The sequence below is a fragment of the Engystomops pustulosus genome, chromosome 4, assembly GCF_040894005.1.
Source record: "Engystomops pustulosus chromosome 4, aEngPut4.maternal, whole genome shotgun sequence".
NCBI classification, from domain to species: domain Eukaryota; kingdom Metazoa; phylum Chordata; class Amphibia; order Anura; family Leptodactylidae; genus Engystomops; species Engystomops pustulosus.
In genome coordinates this window covers 23808976-23827177 of record NC_092414.1, presented here as the reverse complement: position 1 = coordinate 23827177, position 18202 = coordinate 23808976, and the positions used below count along the sequence as shown (strand labels likewise).

At 45.8% G+C, this 18202-nt stretch overlaps 1 protein-coding gene across 4 annotated transcripts in view; it reads left to right on the top strand.

Moving 5' to 3' along the window:
• The first annotated feature begins 10019 nt into the window (after positions 1-10019).
• The window catches only part of LARP1 (La ribonucleoprotein 1, translational regulator), a 34099-nt gene continuing 25916 nt past the window's right edge, over positions 10020-18202 (top strand). For 3 of the 4 annotated variants that reach the window (XM_072145522.1, XM_072145523.1, XM_072145519.1), the window contains exon 1: positions 10020-10412. In XM_072145522.1, the coding sequence (XP_072001623.1) occupies positions 10205-10412 (208 nt within the window). In that variant the 5' untranslated portion in view covers positions 10020-10204. The remainder of the gene's footprint in view (positions 10413-18202) is intronic. The other variant, XM_072145520.1, reaches the window with a different exon arrangement.

The window sequence follows — 18202 nt, the reverse complement described above, 5'->3', positions numbered from 1 at the left end:
ATGCAAATATTTCTGCTCATTACCTTCAAAGTCTTCTCACCTGCCGTCTCCAGCCTGGAGGAGGATTAGAAAACACCACTAATGAGACGCAGAGAGAAACGCGACCTACATAAAAGTGTCATTTATATATGTTCAGTGCAACGTGTCACCTAGAAAAGTGGTGGATTCTACCCACTACAGGGACACAGATACACCTGCTTCTGGTTCAGTGTCTTTGTGTTTCCAGGGCTTCCAACTACCGAGGGAAGGGCATCAAAACCAAACCATTATCAGCAGTATGATAAAGCTGCGGATCGGGTGAAACCACCAGTGGGCCCAAGTCCTCCATTGGTCACTCCGCCCCCTGCCGATTCCAGTTGTCAGCTTCAACTCTATCTGCATCCTCCGGACAGAGATAGAGTTGGAATCAATGATATTGCAAAGAGCCATGGCATCTATGTGTCTTCTGCTGCTAAATGTAAAGGCCAGCAGGCCCAGCAGGCCCAATATGATGATGTAATCACCTGCCAGCATCACAGCCACACACTGCTGCAGACAAAGAAGAGGAGAGCTGCTGGGGAAAGTGAAGAGGTGAGTATATATTTATTGTTTTTTAATTAGACTGCAAATAGAAGAAGGGGATACAAGATAAGGGGGCCCACACTATCAGGGGGGAGATAAGAGGGGCCACACTATAAGGGGGAACATAAGAGGGGGCCACACTGTGAGGGGGAAGATGAGAGGACCCATACCATAAACAGTAGACAAGAGGAGCCACAATATGAGGGGGAGATAAGAGGGACCACACTATGAAGGGGAACATAAGAGGAGGCCACACTATGAGAGGGAGGATGAGAGGACCCATACCATAAACGGTAGACAAGAGGAGCCACAATATGAGGGGGAGATATGGGGCGCTACAAGGAGAAGAGGAGATGATGGAGCCAAAAAGTGCGGACGTGATGAGCGGGTCCACAATATAAGGGGAGATGAGGGGCAACAATATAAGGGGAGATCATAGAACACACCAGTGTGAAGAGATCCACCGCCCCTGAGCTGCAAGTCCAGCTACAATCCTGAAACATGAACACATTTTTCAGTCTTGTTGCTACTAACAACAAGACAAAGGTATAGTTACACAGATCCCCATGGACAATAACTAACACTGTCCACAACTTTGTACGGTCAATACCACCGATACTGACACTGCCTTTAATAATTTCCTCCCAGTGTAGCTGTGTCCTAAAAGCAAATTTAAGCATGGCATGAGAGAAAATAACTATTCTAAGTAGTGTTTTCCCAAGCCCATAGATAAAACACTGACCCATTGGTATCACTGGTGCCACAGTATTTCTCTGGAACTTATAATTTTCTCTATGCAAGAAAAACTTGGCAGGAGTTTCTTTACTGGCTCCTCTGGGTGCCAAACCAGACACGTCTATTAAAAGGCATGCAAGCGTCTGCTTGTGGCACGCTTCTCTCCACTGGGCCAGTAGTTTTATTTTTAGGGAAGGGATTTAGAGACATTTTTCTTACAATTTTATATTCAGAGGTAGTACAGTAAGTTATGCCTTGTTGGCCTCATATATGATTATATCACAGACCATATCTGTAATATAGATCCATGTCAGGCTTATGTGTAATAGGGAGCCCATGGATATACAGTGGGGAAAAAAAGTAACTGGTCAGCCACGTATTGTGCAAGTTCTCCCACTTAAAAAGATGAGAGCGGCCTGTAATATAGGTAGAAACTCAACTATGAGAGACAAAGGGTGAAGACACACGTGGCGTTTTTAGGCCGTTTTTGGGCCGTTTTTAGTTTTTTGAAAACGTATGCGTTTTTGACAGGTTTGACCAATTATCTTAATTCAAACTGGTCAAAAACGCATGCGTTATTTTATGATCTGAAAACGCACTAACTAAAAACGGCCCAAAAACGGCCTAAAAATGCCACGTGTGTCTTCACCCAAAGTCAACAAAAGGTAATCTTAAAACTTTGTTATATTTCCTGTGCTGGCAATGACAGAGGTCAAACATTTTTTGTAAGGCCGGCGGCACACGTGGCGTTTTGAACCCGTTTTTGGGCCATTTTTAAGCAGTCAGTTAAAAAACGCATGCTTTTACAAACCCCAATGCGTTTTTGACCAGTTTTAATTAAGATAATTGGTTAAAATGGCGTGGTCCTTAAAGGGGTTAAAGAAGAAGTTACAGGTCTGTGAAGACCAGAAATTTGTTGAGGTCCACCTATGATGTCAATTACAGGCCGCTCTTATCTTTTAAAGGGGAAGAACTTGTACAAATGGTGGCTGACTAAATACTTTTTTTCCACACTGTACATCTGGTTGAATATTTCCAAAATGGACTTCCCCTTTAAGGAATAACTACAACTCTGCTGCATCCGGTGCTTATGGAATAACAGTGCCATGGCGTCCTGAAAGCAGCTGTTTACAGTGTACAGCAATACTATGTAATAGGGTGCACAGTTTTGTCTCCCCTCCCCTCTGGAAGCATTGGCCTCGTCCTACCCATACTGTGCAGGCATGCTATGGTCACACAGATCCTTTAATCCCGTCCCTGTGTTCCCTGTACATTGCTTGCACAATAGCCGCCTGGGGTCTGTTGCTGGCATTGCATTTTCCTTGATAGTCGAGTCTTTTTTTTCTAACTCTGATCCGCTGACCAGTTGCTGACTGTGTACTAATAGGATGCTCTGGATACATTGCAATGCAACGACCAGCGCAGGCGGTGACCTAGGTGCTACCTTCCAGCTGATGATGTGGGTCACTCCAAAGTTTACATTCTATACGGGGTGTGACTGCTAACCTAGTCTAACCTTCACAAGTGACATGTCAGTTTGTTACTTAGGTTGTGTTACTAGTTTATATATCCAAAAAAAAGGTTGTAAGATTGAGGCATCCGTTTTCAGTCCGTTTTTGGCCGTATACCATGCGTATGGCTGCTTACAACCTGTTTATCTAATAAGACAATTGGGAAAAACGGACTAAAAACGGACCAAAAACGCCATGTGTGGCATCACCCTAAGGCCGGCGGCACACGTGGCATTTTGATGTGTTAAAAAACACATCCGTTTTTGACCTGTTTTAATTAAGGTAATTGGTAAAACCGGTCAAAAACGGATGCGTTTTAAAAAACGGCATGCATTTTTCAAAAACGCATGCTTTTTTAACGCATGCTTATTTTTAATGGACTGCTTAAAAACGGCCCAAAACCGAGTTCACGACGCCATGTGTGCCGCCGTCCTAAGGGTGATGCCACACATGGCTTTTTTAACCCGTTTTTGGTCCGTTTTTTAAGCAGTCCTTTATAAAACGCATGCATTAAAAAAACGCATCCGTTTTTGACAAGTTTTACCAATTATCTTAATTAAAACTGGACAAAAACGGATGCATTTTCAAAGAACACATGCGTTTTTGGTCGGACTGCTTAAAAACGGACCAAAAACGGGTTCAAAGGTTTTTGGTCCGTTTTTTCCCAATTATCTTAATAGATAAACAGGTTGTAAGCAGCCAAATGCATGGTAAACTGGCCAAAACAGACTGAAAACGGATGTTTAAAAACGGACCAAAAACGCCATGTGTGACATCACCCTTAGGCAGCGGTCACTAGGCGTCCATCATAACGCGACGCTAGCGCACAGGGGGGGGGGGTTCTTGGCCCGAACGCACATGCGTTTCCAGGGAAATGCATGCGATTGTTAAGCCGATCGCATGCGTTTCTCTGGAAACGCATGTGCGTTCGGGCCGAGGACCTCCCCCTGTGTGCTAGCGTTGCGTTATGAACGGACGTCTAGCGGTACGTTTGACCGCGGCCTTAGGCCGGTGCCACACGCACCACTTTGTCTGCATTTGAAAGCGCAAACGCAGACAAAGCCGTACTCAACGGGGCGGGCCTCGGCCCAATCGCATCGGCGTTTCTATGGAAACGCCTGCGATCGGGAATAAGCCGCCGGTGTTTTGCGTTAATTTAATGCAAAACACCGGCGGCTCGTTCCCGATCGCAGGCGTTTCCATAGAAACGCCGATGCAATCGGGCCGAGGCCCGCCCCGGTGGGCACGGCTTTGTCTGCGTTTGCGTTTTCAAAGGCACCGGCCTTAGGTGTGTCCTCAGTAGTGGATTATGATATAGGCACTTTGGGCAATAGCCCCAGGCCTAAACCACCCACCAAATTTTATACTGAGAAATCCTCATTCATCTGTCCCTGCTCTTAATACTCTTAATGTATTATGAATGTATAATCCAAACGAAAATGTGCGTCCGTATATATGTCCCCCATACGTTCGGGTGAATGCAGCCTATTAGTGACTGAACACATAACTCCTCTCTTTGAGAAACAACCCGGTGGCATAGTTAACAAGGAGGATTACTTCATGTTCACTTTTCAAATCCAGTTGAGTAAATAGATATATGACTCATAATGCACAGAGTGTATATAACATAAATCACCTCACGACAGAAAGCGGGAGAAGATTCACTTTCTCAGTGAATGCAAGATGGATGGTATGAAATACATTGTGTGTGTGACTGGAATGTAACATCTAACTCCACCCAAACTTGCATTTCACGTCAGGGTGCAATGCGTGAAAAACTGACGTTTTTGGCAGCGATTTTGTTTCATTCTTCCTTGGAGTCATTAGCGTTTTTGCGTTTTTCAAGTCAATGGGAGCATTTTTCAAAGGGACCATGGTTCGGGAATAAAATGTGTTATTTAATTGAAAAAAATGTCTTCTGATAAGTTAGCAGATGTATGCAAACATCTGCAATCTATTCTTCACTGTTCCGCGCGTATATTATCTCCCGACAATGGGATGTGAAGAGCAGTGAAGAATAGAATAAAAACAGTGAACACAGGATCATTCAAGTGAAAGACACAGTAAAGAATAGATTACAGATGTTCGGCACATCTGCTAACTTGTCGGGAGATACGCGCGGAGCGGTGCGAACAAAATAGCATGTGAAGAACAATATATATGTGTGTGAAGAACACTTCGCAGATGTTTCCATACATCTGCAATGTGTTCTTCACACATATATATTGTTCTTCACATGCTATTTTGTTTGCACCTTTCCGCGCGTATCTCCCGACAAGTAAGCAGATGTGCCGAACATCTGTAATCTATTCTGCACTGTGTGCTTCACTTAAGTGATCCTGTGTTCACTGTGTTCACTGTTTTTATTCTATTCTTCATTGTGTTTTTTTAATTAAATGCTCGATCTCGAGCAGGGGAATTATTCATGTCACCTAGCAACCCTTACGTTTAAAACGCATTGCACTCGCATTGCACTTGCAATGATTGCGAGTGCAATGCGTTTTTGATGCGTCTCCATAGACTTGAATGGGGCGGGGAAAACTTGTGTGAAACGCAAAAGTAGAGCATGCTGCGATTTTGACGTGCGTCAAAACAAACGCACGCACGCGCTTGAAAAAAACGCAAATGGAAACAATTCATTTAATGCATTCCATAGAAACGCCAATGCGATCGGGCCGCGGCCCGCCCCGGTGGGTACGGCTTTGTCTGCAATTGCGTTTTCAAACGCAGACAAAGCGGTACGTGTGGCACCAGCCTTAGGGAGAAGACACACGTGGCGTTTTTGGGCCGTTTTTAGTTAGTGCGTTTTCAGATCGTAAAAAAAACACATGACAGGTTTGACCAATTATCTGGTTTTTTAACGCATGCGTCTGTTACGATCTGAAAACGCACTAACTAAAAACGGCCCAAAAACTGCCTAAAAACGCCACGTGTGTCTTCACCCTAAGTGTTGCAATTCTGTTTAGAAAGTGAATCAAAATGCGTGGGGACGTGCCAGTTCCGAACGCCTATGCACTTCTATGCAAACGAATGCCATCGCCAACCAGCACCTGGTGACTTGCATTATAGGGTGATGCCACAGATGGCGTTTTGAACCTCTTTGGTCCGTTTTTAAGCAGTTCGTTAAAAAACCCATTGGTTTTACCAATTATCCTAATTAAAACTGGTCAAAAACGTATGCGTTTTCAAAAAAGACGGACTGCTTAAAAATAGACCAAAAAAGGGTTCAAACGCCATGTGTGGCATCACCCTAAGGCTGGGGCCACACGTAGCGCTTTGTCTGCGCTTGCAAGCGCAAACGCAGACAAAGACAAATTAACGCAAAACACCGTCGGCTCGTTCCCGATCGCAGGCGTTTCCCTGCGTTTGAAAACGCAGACAAAGCGCTACGTGTGGCGGCAGCCTTAGGCCGCGGTCACACGTACCGCTAAGCGTCCATTCATGACGCATAGGTCCTCGGCCCAAAAGTACATGCGTTTCCAGAGAAACGCATGCGATCGGCTTAACAATCGCGTGCGTTTCCCTGGAAACGCATGTGCGTTCGGGCCGAGGACCTCCCCTGTGCGCTAGCGTCGCGTTATGACGGATGCTGTGTTCACTGTTTTTATTCTATTCTTCATTGTGTTTTTTTAATTAAATGCTCGATCTCGAGCAGGGGAATTATTCATCACCTAGTCACCTAGCAACCTATACGTTTAAAACGCATTGCACTTGCAATGATTGCGAGTGCAATGCGTTTTTGATGCGTTTCCATAGACTTGAATGGGGCGGGGAAAACGTGTGTGAAACGCAAAAGTAGAGCATGCTGCGTTCGGGCCGAGGACCTCCCCCTGTGCGCTAGCGTCGCGTTATGACGGATGCTTAGCGGTACGTGTGACCGCGGCCTTAGGGCCTTGATTATATGCTAAGGTTACATTGCGTCTCCACTGCATCTGCTAAGACGCAATGTCACATTAGCATGTAATCAAGACTGAAGCCAGTGGAATGCGTCAAAAACGCGAAGCACAATGCATCGTGTGAACGTGCACTCAGGGTAAGTACAATACATCAACGAGAGGATTGGCTATATCAGATACAATTGTTACAAACTTGTAAAAATTGTAACAAGATTGTGCATGTGTCAGTCTCTAGGGTCATCATAAGCAATCATGTTGCAATTCACTGACAGAACTGACAGAAAACTGTAACAAAGTCATCCAGACAATGACAATAACTGCTCTGTCACTTAACAGCAATTAAAGATGGAGTTTTGATCTCTGGGGATGTAACTGTTAGGACCCCCAGCAACTGGAAAGTTAGAAATCAAAGGTGCCCTGAACTGTGCCATGGGGTGATCCCACACTTGGCGTTTTGAACGCGTTTCTGGCCCGTTTTTAAGCAGTCCATCAAAAAACGCATGTGTTTTTGACCAGTTTGAATTAAGATAATAGGTCAACGCATGTGTTTTTTGACGGACTGCTTAAAAACAGGCCAAAAACACGTTCAAAACGCCACATGTGGCATCACCCATAGTGAAACGGACTTCCAAGACAGCCAATCATACAAATTACTAGGATTTTGGGCTTCATGACAGCTGTGGAGCTACTCAAGGGGCTGTTGGTCCCTCATTCTCTCAAAACCTGTGCTTTTCATCAGCTGGAACCCCAATCCCCTCCTGTGGATAAGTAAAGGGTGTTTACAAACCCTTAAAAGCAGAGCAATAATATAAATTACAATTGCACATTGAGGATAGATGGAAGCACAAGGTAAGGACTCCCAATCTATATGGAGACACAAGGTGATTGCTCCCAATCTATATGCGAAGATAGATGGGAGCACAAGGTAAGGGTTCCCAATCTATATGTGATGGTTAATAGAGACCTAAGGTGAGGGCTCACAATCTATATGAGAGGATAGATAGAGGCACGAGGTGAGGGCTCACAATCTATATGGTGACACAAGATGAATTCTCAAAATCTATAAGGGAGTATAGATGAAGGCATGAGGTGAGGGTTCACAATCTATATGAGAGGACAGATGGAGGCACGAGTTGAGGAGTATAGCTGAAGGTTTACAATTTCTATGGAGATAAAAGGTGAGGGCCCACAAATCTATATGGGAATATAGATAAAGAAACACGGTGAGGGCTCACAATATATATGGAGATACAAGGTGAGGGCTTACAATATATATGGAGATACAAGGTGAGGGCTTACAATATATATGGAGATACAAGGTGAGGGCTTACAATATATATGGAGATACAAGGTGATGGCTTACAATATATATGGAGATACAAGGTGATGGCTTACAATATATATGGAGATACAAGGTGAGGGCTCACAATATATATGGAGATACAAGGTGAGGGCTTACAATCTAGATTGGAGGGTAGCGCTAGCGTCGCGTTATGAACAGACACCTAGCGGAATGTGTGACCGCGGCCTAAACAGATGGGTTTTTGAGTTTGAAGCTTTGTAAGGCGGGAGACAGTCTACGTCTATACTTCCTTCACCTGTCTTGACCTACACTCACCGGCCACTTTATTAGGTACACCTGTTCAACTGCTCGTTAACACTTAATTTCTAATCAGCCAATCACATGGTGGCAGCTCAGTGCATTTAGGCATGTAGACATGGTCAAGACAATCTCCTGCAGTTCAAACCGAGCATCAGTATGGGGAAGAAAGGTGATTTGTGGCCTTTGAACGTGGCATGGTTGTTGGTGGCATAAGGGCTGGTCTGAGTATTTCAGAAACTGCTGATATACTGGGATTTTTTTCACGCACAACCATCTCTAGGGTTTACAGAGAATGGTCCGAAAAAGAAAAAACTTCCAGTAAGCGGCAGTTCTGTGGGCGGAAATGCCTTGTTGATGCCAGAGGTCAGAGGAGAATGGGCAGACTGGTTCGAGCTGATAGAAAGGCAACAGTGACTCAAATCGCCACCCATTACAACCAAGGTAGGCAGAAGAGCATCTCTGAACGCACAGTACGTCGAACTTTGAGGCAGATGGGCTACAGCAGCAGAAGACCACACCGGGTGCCACTCCTTTCAGCTAAGAACAGGAAACTGAGGCTACAATTTGCACAAGCTCATCGAAATTGGACAGTAGAAGATTGGAAAAACGTTGCCTGGTCTGATGAGTCTCGATTTCTGCTGCGACATTCGGATGGTAGGGTCAGAATTTGGCGTCAACAACATGAAAGCATGGATCCATCCTGCCTTGTATCAGCGGGTCAGGCTGGTGGTGGTGGTGTCATGGTGTGGGGAATATTTTCTTGGCACTCTTTGGGCCCCTTGGTACCAATTGAGCATCGTTGCAACGCCACAGCCTACCTGAGTATTGTTGCTGACCATGTCCATCCCTTTATGAGCACAATGTACCCTGTAACATCTGATGGCTACTTTCAGCAGGATAATGCGCCATGTCATAAAGCTGGAATCATCTCAGACTGGTTTCTTGAACATGACAATGAGGTCACTGGACTCAAATGGCCTCCGCAGTCACCAGATCTCAATCCAATAGAGCATCTTTGGGATGTGGTGGAACGGGAGATTCGCATCATGGATGTGCAGCCGACAAATCTGCGGCAACTGTGTGATGCCATCATGTCAATATGGACCAAAATCTCTGAGGAGCTTCCAGCACCTTGTTGTATCTATGCCACAAAGAATTGAGGCAGTTCTGAAGGCAAAAGGGGGTCCAACCCGTTACTAGCATGGTGTACCTAATAAAGTGGCCGGTGAGTGTATATTCCAAAAAAAGAGAAATAAGAGGATACAGTAATAGAATCGGAGAGTGGGGATTATTTTTACCCTCATTTTGAGACATTTGTCAGAATCTTGCGGAATCGTTGAGATAACTTTCAGCTCTTTATACAGCTGTCACACCTCAATCCCCCTTTAAGACCTAACTTTATTAAATCTGTTGCAGAGTTGTCTTTGTTTGGTCTATGGTCACACAGGTTTCTTTGTTTTTGGAGCATCGATCAGACGCTGGAATAGGAACTATATAGCTCTAGTAAGGGATTGCACAGTAGGACAGAGTCTAACAACCTGTGACTGTGAAGCTGCTGGGAAACTACAACTCCCAGCGTGCTCCAGCACCGTCTGTTAAGGGCAGTGCTGTTGGGAGTTGTAGTTTGGGATGAGACTGGGCGGGGGTAGGGCGCATGAATGGGGCTGCAGCTGACCCTCAGCCAGGAACCCCGCCCCCTTTCCATCCTCCCCTCGGGGCCGCGCACGTCGGCGTGTCTCAGAGCGCGCCCCCGCACAGCCCATCGCGTGGTCTTCCTTGGCTTCCATATTGCAGCGGGTAACCTCGGGGATCCTCCGCCCGGTCATCTCATCTTTTACGTGAGCGGACTAGTGCAGGTGCTGCTCCCGGCCCGGGTGGAGGAGGAGGGGGCGAGGGACATGGCGACTCAGGTGGAGGCTCCGCTCATGCCCCTGCAGCAACAGCAGCAGCCACTACCGGACACGGAGGCGGAGGGGGGCAAACCGGAGCACGCGCAGGACGCCGAGGACGGGCTGGGGCGCAAGGAGTTTGTGGAAGCCCCACCGCCCAAGGTGAACCCCTGGATCAGAGCAAGCGGCGCCCCGGTGAATGGCCAGATCCCTGCAGGTGGGTGACATGTGCGGGGTGTCTGCTGATGTGATGACACTGCAGTCTGGGTGGAGGAGGGATAGAGCGCAGCACCCACATATTCGCTGGGGTGCCCCCCCTGCGCACCGGCTTTGACGTGGGCGGGGTGACGGCACCGGAGGGGTTAAACGAGCGTTCCGTTTTTAGTTCCAGAGTCCAACGGTCCATTTCAGAACGTTCACGGTCCAACGTTCTAGTGGCCCCGCCCACCCCCGGCTACCCAGCATTCCACTGCTGCAGAGAAGGCAACGTGGGTCGCGGCTCTCCCTAGGCCTGAGCGGCCCGATCCGCCCCGTGTCCCCGCCATGTGGGAGCACCGGCAGCGCTATGTAGGGAGCGCGGGGCCGCACTGCACGGATATAAATAGCCCCGGCTACTGTTCCCTGGCTATGGGTGAGGAGCGCTGCATGCTGGGAGGAGGCACATGTGCTGAGCTGCTCCAGTCAGGTTACCATTAAAGGGGGCTTCTGTGTGTCAGCTGCAGGGCCGAAACTAGAAGGGGTGATCAGGGGTCTTACAAATAAACTATGTAAGCAAATAATAACAGATCTGCAGGGACAAAACTAAAAGGGGTATAAAAAGTAACATCTGCTGTGTTGAAATTAACAAGGCTTTTCCAAATAAAGGTTGTGAAGCACAAAAATGTTAAGGTTTCTTCCATGTAATGGACTTGCACGGTCACTAATTGAGGGGGGGGCTTGTGTGTAATAGACTTGCACAGCCAAATAAATCGATATGGGGGGGGGGCGGGCTTGCTCAGCCAAAAATTGATGCGGGGCTTGTGCGTAACGGTCTTGCATGGTCAAAAATTGATGGGGGGGGGCTTGTGCGTAACGGGCTCGCACGGTCAAAAATGAAAAGGGGGGGGCTTGTGCGTAACGGGCTCGCACGGTCAAAAATGAAAAGGGGGGGGGCTTGCGCGTAACGGGCTCGCACGGTCAAAAATGAAAAGGGGGGGGCTTGCGCGTAACGGGCTTGCACGGTCAAAAATGAAAGGGGGGGGGGCTTGCACGTAACGGGCTTGCACGGCCAAAAATGAAAAGGGGGGGGGCTTGCGCGTAACGGGCTTGCACGGCCAAAAACGAAGGGGGGGGGGCTTGCGCAGAACGGGCTTGCATGGCCAAAAATTGATTGGGGGGGGGGGTTGTGCGTAACGGGCTTCAGTAGTGTGTCCATGGTGTCCTGTGACAGGGTAGTTTGAGGCTAAATGGAGATTTGTATCAATTTGGGAAAGGAAGGGTCATATGTTTTGCTGACCTTTATGTTGGTGAGGTTAAGTTAAAGGGATCCTGTTGGTGGATTTTGTGCATCTACATTGCCAGTGTGCCTTCATGTTGCAGGGGTTAAAGGTCCCAAACCTTTTTGCCTTTACTGTGTGTGTGGTTTAGAACCCTAAACACCAGTTATTTAGGTGATCCAAACCTTCTGACAGGTTCCCTTCAAACTTGTGAACTTAAATTAGTAGGAAAAGCCATTGAATTTTGTCCCTCTACAGTTCACACATTGTCACACACAGTGCATCCCCCTGCTGACAAACATGATTTTTTTTTTGGCTTTCAGCAGAGGAGTGAGTTTGCGTTTGTTGGCTGTTCGCAGTCTTTTGAATGGGGCAGGAATGTGCATTCCTACAATCTATTTGGTCAATTATCTGGGTTTTCTGTAATATATCATGACGGTTTGCGTCTCTTCCATATGGTTTGTGTCTTGTATACTAGCTCATCAGGCCGTAAAAAATGTACATGCTTAAGTCTCCAAAACTGTGTCCAAGTCCCCATAAATCTACTACGTAAATCTACCGTGCTGCTGCATTGCATCAGGACTTCTAGGGGCTACTAGACTCGCGCTGTACAAGTGTTGGAAGTTTACAGGTCCTGCTTTAGCCAATCTGTGGCCTCCTCGGACCTGTGATCTGAGGTGACCACTGATTTGCTAAAGCAGATGAGGACCCCCAACTCTTCTGGTTCTGGTGTGACCTGGGAGCTGCAGTGTGTTGAATACTTATTGAGGGAAAATGGTATTTAAAGTTTCCACCGTGGCAGGCTTTCTTTCTTGCAACAGATCCCATCCTCATTGATTGGGGCAGTGGCACACTCGAATGTAGGCAATGACTGAAATAGCGGAGTACAGTGCACGGCTACCTCATCCCCTCTACCCATCAGTGAGAATAGGATCCCTGTTCTCTGGAGACCTGGGGGTCTTGTTCTTGTGATCGCTGGTGGTTCCAACACTTGGACCTCCAAACCCCCCTCCCCCCCCCCCCCCCCCCGTCAAATAGCTATTTTTTCCCATTTCCTGTGGATAGGGGTTAACTTGTGTATATACTTGGGACAGCCCCTTTAAGTCCCCCTGAAAAAGTGTCCAAGGAGGCCACTCATTGGTTGAAGCAGGTCCTGATAGACAATGCTTGATTTGAAGGGTACATTTGACAGAAATTGACTTCTTTTTTTGTATTTCTCATTTGTTGTGGTAGCCATGACAAAGAAAGCGGCCATATTGGTTGTTTCTTTTGGTTGTCAAAAACTGATATCCTAGCAATATCTGAGGAAGTATTTGGTTATTTATGACTGGAAATTAACTGCGACGACCGACATGGCTGTGCTTCCTGTTGTCAGAATTGGCAATGATGGCCGCCCACAACAATTAAGACAATTGGCTGAAACTTTACAGGAGCCTATATCTGTGGTGAAGCTCCTTGTTGGGACATGGATAAGGAATATCATGTGAGGAAAGTGTCAGAGTTGCCCTCATACACCATCCTCCAAAGAAGGGGAAAAAATAGCTTGGTCATGTTCAGGCTTGTTGCCGTATGGGTGAAGCCTCTTCTGATGTGGTGAGGTCAGCAGGAGAGGGCTTCAGGGTCACGCTGCGTTCTTCTGACTGGATTGGTTACAAAAATAGATATTAATGTATGTTGGGGCATGTTTACATGGCAAAATCCTGAAAAATTGATGGTGTGTTCTTGCTGTGGGGCCTGTGACAGAAATCCCAGCGCAAGTGTGGGCTTTCTGGTGTGGATTAAGTCCCTTAAAGGAAAAGGGGTTCAGTTTATTAATTAATGTTGTGTGGTTATCTACCAGTCGGTATGTAGCCCAGTAATATTTGAAAGGAATTTATAACGTTATGTACATGTTATGTGACTGGTCAGATCTTTTTGAAATTTGTGTGGGTGGCCTCCACCTGAGGATTGAGTTACACGGTTCATTGAAAGTTTGAAGGAAATCTGCCATCAAAATCCATCATGATAAACCAGAGACACTTACTCATAGATCGTATATTTGTAATCTATATCCGCCTCCTTTCTCAAAGCAATGTACAAAATTATGCTAATAAACCCAAAGTGCTTGCTGCGCAAATGCTGAGGGTGCCATGAGTGTGTAATGGCCTGTAAAGGCAGATCAGAGGGGCTAGTGTAGCCCCTGAGGCTCATCAGCATAATTTAAAAGTTGATTTTAAAGGATAACAAATATAAGATGATTACCATTATGATGGATTTTGATAAATTTCCTCTAAGGGCTCGTGCTAACTAACGTATAGCTGCTGCTGTAGCCTGACAGGCGCAAGTCGGTGCGCAGGAGAGGGGTGGGTGCGCTGCTCCATAGCACTTATTGTGCTCATTGTACCTAGCCCGTGCTCCATAGCAGTCTATGGGGGACGTATGTACGACCGCAAGTTTACATACGCCCTGACGATCGTGTGCATGTGCCCTAAAGGATGTATCTAGTTATTTATCCACACATTGCTTGAGAAAGGTGATAAACACCGAAATGTCGCTGGTTTTGGAATAAACCCTTCCTTTTTTTTTTATCTGAATCTGGAGTGCTTTTTTTCGATTAACATAGTTATTTATCCTCTATCCTTTGGTTCTGATTCATGTTGATCTGGTTACTCGGACCAATTCTCACTATTGATGGAGCATGGGGTCAAGCATACTGCCATTTAATTCAATACGTTTTTGGAGCTTTGTAAAATACATTTTATTACATTGTTATTCCCAATTAGCGCTGTGGTAGGTATCTCTGGTGCTCCCATAGGCAGTGACTGGAAGTACTCGACACACCAGAGATGTTCTTGGCCATTTCAGTCACTCCCATATGACTGAATGGGATGGCAATATGCATGCTCGGCCTGATACTTCGTTAATTAGTGTGAACGTAATCCCAATTCTCGTGATTGTTTGGGTCGCGACTGCTGGGATCCCCATCAATCAAGATAGGAGGTAATAATGAAACTTGGTACAGAGGGCTACATTCACACGACAGTACGATTTCTTCAGTCCTGTATTTACGGATCGTATAAGCCCGCATATACGTGACGTTTGTATTTTATACATCTATGACTTCTATGGCGTACGGAACTGAAATATGGGAGAAAATAGGACATGCTATATATTTATATACGGCTAGTGTACGGTATGCTAGTGTCAAAAACGGTAATATAAATGATTGGACGTATTGTCTATTGAAATTAATGTGGCCGTATGTCAAAAAACAGTACAGTACTAATATGGCCGTTTTCATAAGTCCGAGTGAGTGCAGCCTAACTTCTAAAATTGCAACGATGACCATTGTAATAGGTTAATCCATGGAGAATACCGCACTTGGGTGCGAACCCTCAGCTCTTGTTTTCCTATCTTAAAATCTCATCCAAAAAACTTTGTGTGAACCTACCCTGATGCGTGTGGTCAGCCTACATGGGATGAGCACGAGATAAGGAATGTGATGTAGTTGCAAAGTTGTATAACTTTTTTTTTTTCTGATACAGATAAGAGGGATTGTCTGAGGTTAGGAAATGAGGATCTGTTAGTTTTTGTAATAACGGTGCCACGCTTGTTTTCTAGAGCACACCTCTCCCCATAGTATGCTGCAATACCACTCGCTGACTATTGGGAAGTGTGGCGCTGTATTAACTTGTAGCTCTCTATTGAGATTTTGTGTATGGATAGGCCCTGACCCTTCCATGGCAGCAAGTGTTTTTTTTTTTTTTTTTTATAACTTGGTCAATGGCTACCCAAGGTACTACATGCATGCTCAGCCATGTGACAAAGGAATAGCTGTCCTAGTGTCTTGTGACATAGGGCACATCAAAGGGTGTGTTGTCAATTGTAATCGGGCTGAGGTGTTTCTCTTGTCACTATGGCCATGTTTAGAAATGGGTGCCAAGTGGCCCCAGGCAGTACTCCTCACCTGCCAGAGGAAATAGCGGGCCAGTGCAATGCGGCCACACCTGGGGGCACCTTTGTGTTTGCTCTGCAGGTGGGGGGGGGAGCGGGTGTTTGCACACACAATGCGGTTTTATTTCAGGTGGCTGATAACATTAACATTTTCCCATATGTTACAGTATTATGTCGGCATTGCATTACAAAGGGCTTGTTAGAATTTGGCCTTGTGAAGTCCTGGTGGCAAAACCCGCTTTTTGTTTTGCAAGGGGGGGGGGGGGTGAAAGGGTTAAAAATCTAAAACTAGCCATAGATTCACTGACTAGTGTGTCAAGATGCTTGGCATGAAAAAGGATGTGAATAAGGCCCATTGGCCAGGAGTCAGTGTGATCCATTGTAAGCTTCCCTCAATGTCCGGCCTAAACGCTCAAAGATCTGACCTGCTGAGGTTCCAGTCACTAAAGCTGTGGTCACACGTGGCGCTTTGTACCCGTTTTCAGGCCGTATTTAAGCAGTCCATTAAAAACCACATGCATTTTTTACGATCTGAAAACGCACAGCTAAAAACGCCACGTGTGCCATCACCCTAAGGGTGATATCACACATGACGTTTTTGGGCCGTTTTTAGTTCGTAAAAACCGCATACATTTTTTAACATTATTAATTGTATGCGGCTTTGTCCGGTTTTCTGAATTTGTGCAATTAAAAACAGACAAAAACACATGCAGTTTCAAAAAACGAATGCTTTTTTTTAAAAACGCATGCGTTTTTACAATCTGAAAACGCACGAACTCAAAACGGCCTAAAAACGCCATGTGTGACATCACCCTCAGGGTAGTGGCACACGTGCCGTTTTCTCTGCGTTTGCAAACGCAGGCAAAGCCGTAGCCCCCGGGTGGGCCGTGGCTCGATCGCATCGGCGTAAATTAACGCAAAACACCGGCGGCTCATTCCTGATCACAGTCGTTACCATAGAAACGCTGATGCTATTGGGCTGCGGCTCGCCCTGGTGGGTGCGGTTTTGTTTGCTTTTGCACGTCTGCCATCACCCTAAGCGTTTGGGCCGGACATTCGGGCAAGCTAATGAGTTGCGTAAATCTCATCATGTGGGCATTAGGCCTTATTTGCAATGAGTGGATTTGAAACAGAAACATAAAGTTGTTTGAGGTTGTGACTCCCTATTTTGATATTGATACCCCATTAATATTGTGATCCCAGGAAACTTTATTACGTAAAACTCCATTCAAACCTGATGTGTCATGCCTGGTGCAAGGGTTGACGCACAGGTTCAGATCGCCACCTTAGGCCCCTTATTAGGCCGACCATGGGGATGTTTTACCCAGAAGCTTCCCTTAGTGGTTTACCAGGTTAAAGGGGTTGTCTGCTTTCAGCAAATAATTGATATTATGTGATGAAATGTTAGACAATTTTCCAATATACTTTCTGTAACAATTCCTCAGTTTTCTAGCCCTCTGCTTGCTGTCATCGCATAAGAATCTTTTTAATGTTTACTTCCATTGGATAAAAATCTATCCATGGGCTAGTGGTGGACGTACAGGTGGGAGCCACTATTGTCACACGGTTCTGACTATTCCCTTTAACAATGGCGGGTCATGTACCTGTGTTCCTATCACAAGACCATGGACTGATTTCTGGAAGTAAACCTAGAAGTTTTCTATTAAGGGATAACAAGCAGAGATCTAGAAAACTGAGGAATTGATTCAGAAAGTATATTGGAAAACTGTATAACTTTTCCTTAAACCATATCAATTATTCGCTGAAAGTGGACAACCCCTTTAAGTGGAAAACTAAACGGGTCTCCCACACCCTACTAAACTCTGTCCGAAAAAGAAGGCAGCTGTTTTCGGGTCTTCTTGCGGATCATGGAGCCGTGAACTTCTGATTCGCCGGAAGCCTAGGAGCCTGGACCCTGAAACTTTATTAGCAGCCAACCTCTTTAAAGAGGCACTGCCACGCAGTTTTGGGACCTTAAACCAACTACAGGTCCACATGAACCTGAGTTTCATTCTGAAGCCTAAACTTTGAGTCTTTATGTTTTAGTGAAATGTGATTGCATTATAGTAAATTATGGGCAGCTATGAATTCTAGTATTTTCCCTGACAGGTATGTAGCTGACTAAAGAGGAAAAACCAGGTTGTGGGACTCCCACACATGGATAGCTTCTATATGTTGTGTTGGTATTACATGGAGACAGGTGCTTGACACGGAGAGAACGACGATTATGCGTTTTATTCCGATAATCACTTAATCTCCTCCATTCCGGCTAAATACGTCTGCTGTACACCCCGGGCTCTGCACAGATCAGATGCTGGTGACATATGCCCGTTTTGCTCTCATATTCGGGGAAATGGTGCACTTTTTCCTGTAGTTGTGAAATGTGAATGGAATAAACCTGACGGATATCTGGAATAACAAGGTGACGGCTGTTATTCCCTGTCACTACTCCATTCCTACTTGGATGTGAGGGCGGCCATAATTCTAGTGCAGTGAGAAGACTTCTCTATATTAGGGAGTAGTCCAGAGCAATGCATTATGGGCCTCTGCGCAACCTATCTAAAATTAGGAGGCCTCAACGCTGGAAAGAAAATCTATA